The following is a 14,537-nucleotide window of genomic DNA, read 5'->3' on the forward strand; positions in this document are numbered from 1 at the left end:
TACAATACAATGCACACAAAACACCTGGAGAATTTCTAGTGTGTGTATGTGTTTTTGTGACATATCAGGACACAAATCTGTATAATGACATGGGTATGACACAGGTATTACAAAAAGGAGGTGAAATACGAGGACATTGGTGAGGTCTTCATTTCTCAAAATGCTTATAAATCCCACAGGATGAGTTACATCAGAGAGTAAAGCTGCACACTGACTCCTGTGATGGTTGGGTTTAGGGGTGGGGTGGGGGCAATATAATATACGGTTTGGGCTGTATAAAATAAATGGAAGTCTATGTAATGTGCACCAACTTCGAATGATCACATTGCGATATCGATGCTGAAACGATATATTGTGCAACCTTAATCAGGAATATAAAAAAAAAGTAAAAATCACAGTGTGAACCAGACTTTAGGTTGCATTTTGTTGAATATTTCAGATACACGTCCTTAGGGGTGAGTGGGTAATAATGACCGCTCGTCTGGGTCTTCGACAGCAGACGAGACGATCTAACAATTAGCATTCAAATGAGCGTCTGGCAAGAAACCTGCAGGTCTACTGCTGGAGACAGATGGAGAAGATACAGCTTTATCTTGATTTCAGAGCAAACAGATCACACCGCTGAAAGCAAAAGAGAGAAACAGAACAGACTTGCACAATTTACATAAACCTGATCGATCCGAGTTCTCTTCATGCAAGACCAAATCTTCCTAAACAAATCAAAAAACTTGGACTACATTAAAACAGGCAGCATATTATTTGGAAATATGCTCTGCAATAAGCCAAACTGTGGATACAAACAGTTTAAACAAACTCTTTCCACAGCAAAACTGATTATTTCTCAGTCTCATAGGATGCAAGTGATTACATTTAAGGTGAAGTGTGTAATTTCGGTGTAATCAACCAATGAATGGCTTATTGTTCGCTCTGTGAAAGTACTTCACTGCCAAAAATATCTCTTGGCAGCTTTATTCACGTGCTACTTGACCTGTGGGCATTGTATTTACCATTACTGTCAACTGATATTTTCCTACAATCCCACTAGGGCTGCACAATATTTTATAAAACAGCAGATTTAATGCAACGTCAGTTTTTTCCCCAATATCGTGCAGCCCTAGTCCTAATCAAACAGCTATTAGGACATATTTCAACACTTTTGTGAAACCTATCCCACACTGCCCGGCTACAGTCACCAGGTGTGCTTTGGGGAGAACAGCTCAGTCCAGGTGTAGCTTTCAACACTTGCCTAAGAGAAACAAGCTCTACGTCTGGGCCCACATAAAAAGACAGCTGCACACACACATTATACACACACAACAAGATCCATTTACAACAGAAATCGCTATAAACCTATCCCAAGCACTGAGAAACAATGTCAACTTTGAGTCTGGCCAGAGATTTAGTAACTTTCCTGAAGCCATTTATAGGATATTTCAGAAGCAGCGTAGCATGAAACAAACCCTCAAACGCCAGTTGCAAGTATAATAGCGTCACTACAAAAAAGAAGTATGCTGTTTTTACTGAAAAATGCATGCAATTATGTGATTTTGAATACTTATAAGATCAAAAATGTAAAAAAAAAATATATATATATATATATAGGGTTGGGCGATGTTGACCAATTTGGCATCGTACGATATCTAATGTGAAACATTGCGATGGCCGATGGCATCGTCGTAGGCAGGGGGTGGGGGTAGTGGTTAAATATCAATTAATTCAAAACGAATTAATTAATTGTAGCCTAACATTTTCACTACCTGACCCACATGTTCTTTGCTATACCCATAACCAAACCACAAATAAATAAAGTTATACACAAATGACCACCTGCCAATTACTTTGTTTCCGCCGGACTCTGCCATGAATAGGCACAGTGATCAGTGTATTTATAATGGCTTTTCCCACAGCTGGTGGAGGAAACGAGAGTTCGTTTGGAGCTCACTGTAATTTGTATTGTGATTGATTCCTTATTTTATTAGTATTATGAGGAAATAATAACAAGATGCTAGGGCTCGACCGTTTTGGTCGCATATGCACCCGAAATTTTATCTATGCGACCTTAAAATATATTTGGAAGCATTTGTGCGAGTGCATACATTTTCACTGTTTTCACAGCAAAATCCTCACCGCATGCGCGGATTTAGGAGACATTTATGCAGAATGCGTCTTTGCACCTAAAAACACCAAACGCAGCACTCAGGAACAGATTAACAGTTGTTATGTGAACTTGCTGAAGTAAAAAAAGGCCTGCCCCGCCCTGCTCTTCTTATTGGACCACTGCTCTAGAACTGATGTAAATTATTGGTTAATATCAGCTGCCTTCAGATGACAGGAGCTACAACCGCGAAATCGTGAAGCACTGAAGATGAGAGAATGAAAATAACACTGACAGATTTTGTTTAAGAAAACACCTAAAGTTACTAATAATGGCACATCTTATTAGTGATCATGATTGTGCTGAATGTTAATCCACCATTTACACTTGGATAAAAGACTTCCAGTGGCTTCAAGTCCGTTATGAAAATGAATAAAACCATTCACGTTAAAGTCTGTGGGACGGGGTTTGCAGGTAACAGCGTTTGCGACTGAATCTACACATTTTAAGCGCGAGAGGTGCTGTATAATCCTTTATTTGATCCTCACGATGCTGTCAGCCGTGCAGGCGGCAGCTATTTGTAAAATTTAACACAGCTCATGAAAAGACCGTTATTGCTATTAAGATGACATGCAAGTAATAAGTTATAAATCAATATAAATGTGGGGCAGGGCGATGTATCGCGATCCCGGCTCAGCATCATGAAGTTTGTCAGCCATCTGCGATGGCATTGTCTATCGCCCCAACCCTTAAAAAAAAAAAAACATTTGGATATAACATTTTTTAAACTATCATCTTGCATATAGAACTAGAACTCTACCACTAGAGCACTTACAATAGCCCCTTTCACACAGTGATAAATATCTGGAAAATTTCCGGAACGACTTTACCGGTATATTCAAAAAAGCGCTGTTCACACAGGCGAGGACGTTACGGAAATTTTCCGGAAAAGAGCATTCACACATCCATTCCAAAATACCGGTACATTCTGACATCATTCACCACAAATGAGCTTTAAACGGCTGCGCTTGTATTTGTAAACATTTCACTACATCACAAACTCTGTGGATGATCAATATTGTGAACAACTTTCGCAGGATCACTTTCGCATGTCGAGATGTTCATAATATGTGCGTGTGCAGGCGCTCACAGGCTGTTTCACAGGCACACGCAAAGCTTGAAGGTAAACATACAACGGCTTATCATAAGCATCTCATCGATGATTATTTACACAGTTGGCATTAAGAAGAACATATGAACGTGATCTGACTAACTTCTAGCAGCTAAATGTGTCTGGAAAAATATTCAAAGGCTTTTATTCTCACAAACCGCGCGGACGTAAATGCGCCTGACTGTTGTGATTGGCTAAAACAGACGTCTCACGTCAGCACGTTCTAGACGTGCACGCGCTTATTACGGCAATCTTCCTTCTGCATTCACACAGCGCAGCATTCCAGCAAATTGTCGGTAATGTTACAACTTCTCTTTCCGGAAAATAGCCAGAACGAATTTACCGGTATTTTCAAAAAGGACCTGTTCACACATGCAACCTTTCCGGAAAATTGTATGTGTGAAAGGGGCTAATAACTACCTCATACTATCATACTCTAAAAAAACTGCTCTGTCACTTTATCAAAGTCTGATTGAATTGCACTCTTCATTTATTTGGACTCTACCTGCCAAATTATTTGTATATTTATTATATATTCACATTCCTCTTGCAATGTTTTGTTATCTATATGCACCCAGGGTCTGAGAGTAACGCAATTTCAATTCTCTGTATGTCTGTACATGTGGCATATTTGACAGCAAAGCTGACTTTGACCTATTCAGCATGCTATTTTCTTCCATTTTACTTCATTCCACTGCACCTTTAATGGGATTAAAACATTTAAACAACTGTCTACAAACTAATGCAAATAAAAACAAAAAGGGCAGCAAGAAATTAAACTGTTTCAGATGTAAAACTGTTGTAAACCCTGCTTAATGGTGGTATAATAAACCTCTTGACCCCTACATGTGTGAGGTAAAGGTTTCCCCACTCCAACCTGGGAAAAGTAATTGATTTTCAGGGTCATAGAAGGTCAAAAGTAGCAGTAGGACTCTATGGATAACTACTACTGGCTGGAAATCCCACATTTAGTCATAAGCAACCTACTGTCAGCCTCTTGCTGGAAGAAAACATCATATGACAGGGCTGCGGCCTATAAACGCTCACTATGCACATGCCAAACCAAGTAATTGAGACACCATGAATGAAGTTTATGTTTGGTCATTGTAATGCTGAGACTTCCTGTACAGGGCATGAGAACTTGACACCTCTGAATTTTCATGACCATTCCCATTCAGCTGGGCCAGCTTTAGTATGACACTGAGAAATGCTTATGAGATCGATCTGGGGTTTCCGATTCAAATCATCTGCTTTATTAGGGATGAAAAATTAACGCTGTCTTAAGGCTCATGTTGAATTACGGTTTTAAAATGACCCGTTTTTAAAAAAAACTACAATTATTTTTTTCATCTTGAAGTTTTGTGACTTTCTAAAACGACCTCAAGTTCCCAACATTAGAAAACAAATATTTTCTATTTTCTGTGCACATTTAAGGTAGATTGGTTGGCATTCAGGGTCAATTTTGCCACACATATGCACACTCCAACATTTCCCAACAGTAGGCTTGGGGAAAAATATCTTTACAGCATAGTACCACAATATTTTCCACAGCAATTGTAAATTACCCACTTTGAAAAAAAAAAAAGAATATGATTAAACAGTTCTCAATTTCATTGTTGTCTTTATTTTATTTTGAACTTGTATGCCTCATTTAATGCTAACACAGGCCATGTGCCTCGATTGGAAATAACCAGACACATTTTAATAAAACTATATCACTTCGTACCAAACTTTTTTCAGTGGTGATCAGTCAATAAATACCTATACCATTTTATTGGCCCAGGTCTATGTTGAATATATATATTTATTTTTAGTTTTATTTTTTTACGTTGGTGTTTGATTCAACAAATTGAAAAAAAAACAACAGTTTAAATCTTGACCATCTCTCGGGAAGGATGTTACAGCAATAATATATTAATTATATTTACGAATAATAAGTGTATTAATATATTAATTATATAATATATTAATACACAGACTCACATATCGGCAATATTTTATTATACGAATTGCCTAAATAATAAAATCTTATTCACTGCAGACCACTAGATAAGTGGTCCCCAACCTTTTTATCACTACGGGCAGTCAACGAATATCATTTTTACCACAGACCGAGGGTTAGGTAGAGTGCCAAGCGCCCATCAACCATTTTCTCAGAGAATGGCAAGCTGACAAAACATTGCAGTTACTCTGATACAAGTTTTATTTATGGAGAAAATTAAAAAGCACTCCAATGTTTGGGTGCTCTGTGTTTGACTGAGATAATTAGTCTACTGAAATGTGTATATACCATACAAAGTATTAAGCTGCTCAGTCAGTTCTTGTCACATGACTCACGTTGTGGCATTCTGAAAAGCTGAGATGTTTTCAAGTAGGTTCGCCAGGAAGATGCGAAAGCGCTCCAAATATGCGCATATAAGCCGTGCGCCTCCACTAAAAACAATAAACTCACAATAGACTTTTGCGAACTACAGCAGTTAGAATCCTAAGCGTTTCATGAGTCCTTCACTGGGCTTTTTCCTCTTTTGCAAAAAACTTTTCAAAGACGTCTGTTTCTTACTCAATTTGCTAGCTTGTGGGTTAAATTTTGCCGCTCACGTGACCAAGATGTACCCGAGAATACGGTCAGTTTTTCAAAATAAAAGATCATTCCGACTCAGATAATAAATAAAACAGAAATAATTAATGATTTCTTGCGCGGCTTGGTAGCGACTGTACTGGTCCATGGACTAGGGGTTGAGTACCACTGCACTAGATCATGTAGGTGTTATAGTCAGCTAAGTCATCCTGAGCATCCAGTAAGTAAGTAAAATAAAAAAGCAGCTTCATTTGTGTGTTTTTTTTTTAAATAGATCCTATCAAAGTTTTCCTTAGGGGACATCATTTGAAGTTGGAAAAAGCTGCTATATGGCAATAAAATTATATTGTGACACAAGTACTGGGGAAACCCGGCTGTGTTTTAAACCACTAAATTAAAGCCTATATACATATTCCTGCAGATCAAAGTCTCCTTTTACACGTGTTCATCCTCTATTAGCAAACACACAGGCACACAAGTAAAGACGAAAGCCCCATTCAGGCTTTCAGACAAGCTTGATATCCACTTCTGAAAGACTTCGTCACGTGGGCCGCTTTTCATTTAAACCCTAATAAGGCTGCATCTCCAGCCAACAACAGAGCAAAGATAAAGCAACTGGGAAAATAAAATCACTCTGGAGATCCTGAAAAACGTATTCAGTCAAGTAGGTTCAGAGTCTTTCACTGGTCGTGCACGTAATGTGATGTTGTCAAATATTTTCAGCTTTAGACAACCATAGCAAAAGATCAGACTGTGCCTCTAATATCAAAACCAGCCATGAAGAATGACAACTAAACAAGGTCACGAGGCATTACGACCAAAACAAGACAACAAACAAGATGTGTTTTGAGAAAGCAAAAGGTTGATTTCACAATGTAGATATTGTAAACATATTTTTGGAAAACTAAAATTCCCAAATTCAGAGTTTTTTAGTCAAATGTAAGAAGGTCTCTAGCACTTTCCAGGTAACCGCAAAACGGACTTAGGGTGTTTTCACATCTGTAGTTCGCTTCATTTGGTCCGGACCAAGGGCAATAAATGATACATTGTTGCATCTTCTGCCGTCTTTGGGTCGTTTTCACACCCCACTGCTGACTTTGGTCCGAACCAGTTGAAACGAACCAAAATGCAGTCACCTGACAAAATCCACATCTCTCATTGGCCAGATGTTGTTGAACATATTTTCTAAACTGCTTACTGATTGGTCAGAATTCACGTGCGGGAAAATGCTAGTAAACTCTTGCAGGTAAACAAAACCTTTTACTCTGGAGAGACGACTGTGCTGGCTGATTGTATCCCTGCTTTAGACATACTATACATTAAGGAAAAAAAGCGCCGCTACGGCTGGAAAACAGTGTTTAATGCATCGCTCTTCACTTCAGGCGGAGGAATGAATTAATTTAGCTAAACTGCGACATGGTCATCTTGCGGAAATATTACCAACGATCCATCAGGTAATGTTTTCCCCTCTCTCTCTCTCTCTCTGTTGGTAAAGCGCTGTCAATAAATATTTTTCCTCCATATCCCATAATGCATAGCGCATTAGCCTACGGCAGCTGAATTACTCCAAAACGCGCAGTACTTTTTGCGGTTGGACCAGTTTTAGTACGTATCATATTCTCACCTCAAACGAACCGCTCCAGGGTTCGTTTGAAAGCGTACCGAGACCACCTCTTCAAGCAGGTCTCGGTACGCTTTTTTGATCCGCATTTGGTGGGCACTCGAGTACGATTGCTGCATTCTCACCTGCCCAAACGAACCGTACCAAAAGGGGAAACGAACTCTAGTGCGATTCAACCGAACTAAATAAGGCAGGTGTGAAAGCACCCTTAGCCTGAATTCCCCACATGGCACTTCAGTTTTTATGCTTCAAACGATTATAAAAAAAGCATTAATCGAGATAAATGATTATTGCTTCATATTTTGCCACGTTCCAGTTGTACACGTGTTAGTGTTGCTCTTAAAAGCGCGAAAGAGCTTATGTGTGTGTGCAGCACGATCACGCAGTCAGAAGCATGCGGCCGCTCAGCATTCACTCTCATTCACACACTGAGACGAGCAGAGGAGCGCAGACATCTAAAGTCATTAACGTGAGCGCTTTAATGGTCAAATAGGTGTCAAAACGCGGTGTTTAGTGATTATTTACATTAACCCTCATTTGTGTTATAAACAAACGAGTTGAGGATCAAAAGACGTGAAAGAGAAACCATTAGAGAGACAGCGCACTATAATCCTTCTGCCGCCTGTTTTTATCATTATTAAACAAACATAACGAGAAAACCCTCGCTGCTCTTGACTGAAGCACTGCTGTAGCTAAAGTGTTTTTCTTACAGTGAAGATGCTTAAAGCACAGTTTGTTTCATTTTTTTATTCTATTGTATTTATTTCTCTTTCCATTGCAGGGTGGAAAATAACTGTATGTATACAGTTGAAGTCAGAATTATTAGCCCTCTTGAATATTAGCAAACCTTTTCCTGCCCAATTTCTGTTTCATGGAAAGAATATTTTATTAACTTATTTCTGAACATAATAGTTTTGATATCTCATTTCTAATTACTGATTTCTTTTTGTCTTTGCTATAATGACAGCACATAATATTTTACTAGATATTTTTCAAAATACAAGCATTCAGATTCAAGTGCAGTTCAAAGGCTTAATTAGAGTAATAAGGCAAGTCATTATAACGGTAGTTTATTCTGCAGACAATCAAAAATATATATTGCTTAAGGGGGCTAATAATATTGACCTTAAATTGGTTTCAAAATATTTAAACCTGTCTTTATTCTAGCTAAAATAAAACAAATAGAAGAAAAAATATTAAAGGAAATACTGTTAAAATTCCTTGCTCTGTTAAACATAATTTGGGAAATATTTATTAAAAAAAAAAAAATTCTCAGGAGCGCTAATAATTTTGACTTTAACTGGCAATGGTTTTGAATAATCGTGATTACAATTATGACCAAAATAATCGTGATTATAATTTTTCCCAAAAACGAGCAGCCCTACTATTATATATGTATTTTTAAGTACCAAAAAAAAAAATTCTAAACACATGCTTAAAATTCCAACATAATAGTGAAAATAATTAAAATAAATAACTTTAAATAATTATTTAAATTTTGCTCACTCACGCAATCTGCTTGTCAACGTGTCGTAAAGGCAAAATCAAAACAAAAATGGCAGACAAACGCAAATGCAGTGATTCTTCAGAGGCAAAGAAAAAGATTAGACAGTATGACAAAGCCTACCTAGATTTTGGTTTTATTGAAGGGCAAGACAAGTTAAAACTGATTAATTAATATTTTCTATACATATTACTATTAATATTACACACACACACACATACATATATATATATACATACATATATATATATATATATATATATATATATATATATATATATATATATATATATATATATATATATATATATATATATACACACACAAACACACACACAGTACATATGTGTGTGCGTGCGTGCGTGTGTATTTATATGGTGGGGGGGCTCCAATGTTTGTATATGTTCATGGGGGGGGGCCCCAAAGAAAAAGGTTGGGAACCACTGGTCTACACTACCTAACAAAAGTCTTGTCCTCGATCCTCGTTGTAAAAGCACCAAATAAAAACTTGATCTCTAGTTGATCATTTGGAAAAGTGGCAGAAGGTAAATTTTTAGCAAAAGATTCAAAGTAAATCGGCACACTGCCACTTTAGCTCTCAAAAACAATTTTTTTATTGTCAATCAATTCAAGTCAATCATTGTCAAAAAAATAATTTTTCAGAGCTAAAGTGGCAGTGTGCCGATTTACTTTGAATCTTTTGCTACTAATGTTTGTTTTTTGATCGTGCACCTGCTTTCAAGATTTTCTAGATGTGCGCACATTTCTGTTTTTTGCAAGAAGGTAATTTTTTCCCATGAATCATCTGCAGAAGACCTATTGGAACCTGAATGAACCCAAGATTCTCACAGAAATCAGTCAAGCTTGGTGAAAAAAAAAATCATGGTATGGGGTTACTTCAGTATAAGGGTGTGCAAGAGATCTGCAGAGTGGATGGCAACATCAACAGCCTGAGGTATCAAGACATTTGTGCTGCCCATTACATTACAAACCACAGGAGAGGGCAAATTCTTCAGCAGGATAGCGCTCCTTCTCATTCTTCAGCCTCCACATCAAAGTTCCTTAAAGCAAAGAAGGTCAAGGTGTTCCAGGATTGGCCAGCCCAGTCACCTGATTTCCACATTATTAAGCTTGCTTGGAGTAAGATGGAGGCATCGAAGATGAATCCAAAGAATCTTGATGAACTCTGGGAGTCCTGCAGGAACGCTTTCTATGCCATTCCAGATGACTTTATTAATCAGTGATTTGAGTCATTGCAGAAATGTATGGATGCAGTCCTCCAAGCTCATGATGGAGTCAGACACAATATTCATTCTGTCTCCACTGCAGCAGGACTTTATATTCTATACTCCACATTGTTTCTGTGACAAGGCTTTTGTCTAAGCAAAGTCAGACCTTACTGTCCTAATTAAATCAATAAAATTAAGGCATGGCATGATCATATTTTATTTTGGTAAAACACACGTCACCTAGAGGCATTTGCCTTTCATATAAGCCCCTTCTAATACCAAATGATCAACTTGAAGTTAAGCTATTATTTATGCTCCCAATATATAGCTGAAAAGACTTTAGTCAGGTAGTGGATGTTTCTTTGCTTGTGGGAAATGTTTCATAGGTTCATATAGCTCATAGTTTTAGCCTGTGTAACAAAGCTATGGTGTAGATGTTCTAATGTGTAGTACTTCAGATCATTGGTGTATTAAAATTAGAGTAATTCTTTGCAAATGTCAACCTTGACATAAAAAAAAAATTAAGTTTTCATCAAAATAGCAAAACTGTTTTTTCGTGTTTTTTTTTTTTGTTTGTTTTTTTGTAGGCTTGTATTTTACAGTGCTTTAAAAATACTCAAAAATGTTTCTGTCAATGTTTTCAAACAATTATATTTGATATACAAAAGTCACACAAGTAGCAATTTTACATCAGTCACATCCATAACAGAGAGGTGTCACATCCATAACAAAGCTTTCTTATTAAAAATGCAAAAATGTCAAATAAAATAAAGTCAATCATGTTTGTTCTATAGAGAGACGACTCTTATCCTTTTAATTATCATTGTGACTTTTTTGTCACATCCATAACGCATGTTTATTTTTTTCATTTAAAATATGAAAAATGTTTACAGATTGATATTTTTCTGCTCCCATAACCCTGCGGTTAGCTGTGTTGGAAAATATAAACAGATGAGTCAATATAATGTTAACATATACTTTCTATGTGAATTTATGCTTTGAATTTTTACTGCAAATGTCACATCCATAACGCTGGAAATCCTACATGATTTAATGAAATACAGTAGTTTACTGTTAAAAAAATAAATTTCTTTTATGGTTTTCACAGTATTTTTAATTATAAAACACTGGATGCTGTTTTTAACCATACAATTTTACAGATTTTACATTACGGTGTAGCTTTCATCCTCTTAAAACTAGATTTAGCATGTGGCTGTCAGAACAAATAAAAAAAATAAAAAAAAGAGTTGTTCATAGAATCAATTAAATTGTCCCCTTTTAAGTGCCTACCATTAAGTTGGTAACTATACTATTACAAATCAGACTATAAATCCCAGCAACATCATAACAAATGCTAGCGTTAATATGAAAAAATCCTACTTTGTTAAGCTGTAATCTGGATTTGTTTTATTCATAATAGAATGCTAAAAAAATCATGGTTTAGTTTACACAAATATGTGTGTACCGCAAAAAGTTCAACACTAAATCTCTGTCATTTGATCTGTTTTGAGGATGTTTTTTTTTGGTCTTTGCAAGTCTAAAAACTTACTGTTTACAGAGGATGACGGCACTGTCAGATTTCATATATTCTTAATTTGTGTCAAAAAAATAAATTAAAAACTCATGAAAAGACATGAGAGTGAGTAAATAATAACAATTAGAATTTTGGGGTTAGTGTTAATAAGAAAAATATGTTACCAAAATTAGTTTTCATCTATCACTTCTGTGTGAAAGTGTTCAACCGGGTGTTCTCTTCTTGTTTTTATAACTACTTCGTAATCTGGATTTGTTTTAATCATAACTGAATAACAAAAAAATCATGGTTTAGTTTACACAAATCTGTGTGTGTACCACAAAAAGTCCACCACTAAATATCTTTCATTTGGTCTGTTTTGACTGTTTTTTCTAGACTTTTTTTCTGGACATTGCAGGAGTCTGGAAACTCACTAGAGGATGAACCTAGATGTTAGTACTTCAAGACATTGGTGTCTTACCACTATAAATTAACAAAATACAATAATTTATTGTAACAATTTAACATTTCGTTCACGCTTTTGTATTTTTAACTGTAAAAAACTGGCAACCTGCTGTTTTTTAATCGTCGATTTTTATGTAGTTTTTGTAACGATGTACCTTTAACCCTTCTAAAACCAAACTAGATCAACTCTGCTTGCCAGCCTTATCTACGTTAATGGATGTTAGGAAAAATAAAACAGGTTATTCAAAAATTCGTTCAATATTTCTCTTTTTAAGTGCTTACATTAATATGCATGCTAGTGTAAATATAAAAAATGTGTTAACAAAATTAGGTTTCATCCATCACTTCAGTGTGATAAGTGTCCAACAAGTGTCTGTTATGACTACTTTGTTAAACTGCAATCTGGATTTGTCTTAATTATAATTGTGTCCTAAAAAAAAAAAAAACATAAAAAGTCCACCACTATCTTTCAGTTAGTTTGTTTCGACTTTTTCTGGACATTAAATGAGTTTGGAAACTTACCGTCTATAGAGGATGACAATATCTTAATTTGTGTTCCAAAAATAAACAAAAGTCTCATGAAAAGACATGAGGGTGAGTAATTAATAAAACTTTGAATTTTGCGGTGAACTTATCCTTTTAAGTAATCATTACTCTGGATCTGTATATGACTTGAAAACCAACCAGAATACCAGAAATCACCAAGTGATGTCTAGTAAACTACATTTCTCAGGTAAATCACAAAGTAAAGCAATTTTTGCTTTAATATTCACACATTCATACTTTCTCTTTAATAATATCCTTTCAGAAAAGTATTCTTTGTGAATGCCAAATAGTGAAGCTATATTAGCAGCCAACGACTATCAAAGTACAACATTGTTCACAGTCAAATAAATAGTGCTAATTCTGTTTTCAAGTCATACTTGCATGTGCTTTTAGACCCAATAGTTAAAGTAGCAAGTCACAAATAATCACTGTTCAAAAATGAACATATGTGCGGATATAAAACCAACTTTATCCAAATGAAAACACATGAGGGTGAGTAATTAATAACGATTAGAATGTAGGGGTGAACTAACCCCTTTAAATAAGCTTTACTCTATGGCTTGAAAACTCACTTGGGTTTTCCAAAACTTTTTCAGAGCGACCAGAACACCAGAAATCATCATGTGATGTCTAGTAAAGTGCATTTCTGAGGTAAAAATGTTAGTGTAAATACGTGTTGACTTACAGCGAGACGGTCCTGTTGGGAAATGTGTCAGGAGAGGGCACCTGACGGAACTCCATGTTACTGCAGACCACTTTTCTGTCCAGTGTGGCCCCAGAAGGAGAGCTTTTCCCCGCACTCCTGGATCTTTCATCGTATGTTTTACACTCAGTGGATCCTGCAGAGCTCGAGCCTCTGAGCGGCAGCACAAAAGCCAGCAAAAGGACGCAAAGCACCGACATTACTCCAGCCGTCGTTGATATGTTCACACGGCGAAAGAGAAGGGGGTCAGATTAGCATATAAATAGCCTTTCCGTGCTGCTTCTGTTGTTGTTTATAACGAAACACGACAAATATTCGTCCAAAGCCATAGAGCAGAGACGCGGGTCAGCGTTTTAAGTCATAGTCAAAACACAGTCTAGACACAACATTATCAACAAACGGGGTCTGCTTTTCATCCACATATTAAGCAGTCCGAACAGAAGCGCTCAAATGTCCCTCTTTGTCTTCCATAGGTCTCATTTTGTAAACAAAATACGCTGTTTTACACCAAAATAACGTTAATTGCCTTTGTTTCCAGTCAGATATCGCTCCTCCGTACGCAGACAGCAGCTGCAGCAAGGCATCCCAAGATAACAGTCTCACAAACTCAAGGAAATCTGATCACATAAACTTTTTTTCTCGCTCCTTCACATCCCTGCTTTTAAATACTCCATAAAGAAAGCGAAACTCGGTGGATATCACACGATAAGCTAAAAAGCTAAAAACAAAACACGCGATATATCCGCGTGCCGAACAATAAATCCATTCTTGGAAAAGCTGAATGCGTAAAAGTTGGTTTCCACTTCGAGACTCTTCAACGTAACGTTATACTTTAGAAATAAGCTCCAGAGCACACGACGGTGGAGATGTGTTTTTGGGGGGTGTATTTATGAGGAGTGTGAATCCAGGAGTCCTGAAGAGAGATCCTCGCGGTCGGTCAGATGGTCAAAGCGTGAGTGTTAAAAAAAATCCCGGACTCCATGTTACATTTCCTCCCCTGACGTCATCGTAGGTTTGGTCTGACTGAGCTCCACTCAACAGTTCCCAAAGAAATGGTAATAATGTTTGTATGTTTTTTGTATGTTATTATTTGCTCTTAAAATAATGGAAAA

General features: G+C 36.7%; 1 protein-coding gene across 2 annotated transcripts in view; it reads right to left on the bottom strand.

The window, feature by feature from the left end:
- adgra3 (adhesion G protein-coupled receptor A3) overlaps window positions 1-14,386 on the bottom strand; it is a 67,544-nt gene extending 53,158 nt beyond the window's left edge. The window contains exon 1 of one of the 2 annotated variants that reach the window (XR_012382249.1): window positions 13,408-14,386. Coding sequence is in view for 1 of the 2 variants with exons in the window: in NM_001302224.1 (NP_001289153.1) it covers window positions 13,408-13,625 (218 nt within the window). In the remaining variant the exon portion in view is untranslated. The remainder of the gene's footprint in view (window positions 1-13,407) is intronic. The other variant, NM_001302224.1, reaches the window with a different exon arrangement.
- Window positions 14,387-14,537: the final 151 nt, after the last annotated feature.

The sequence above is a fragment of the Danio rerio genome, chromosome 7 (assembly GCF_049306965.1).
Source record: "Danio rerio strain Tuebingen ecotype United States chromosome 7, GRCz12tu, whole genome shotgun sequence".
Taxonomy (NCBI): domain Eukaryota; kingdom Metazoa; phylum Chordata; class Actinopteri; order Cypriniformes; family Danionidae; genus Danio; species Danio rerio.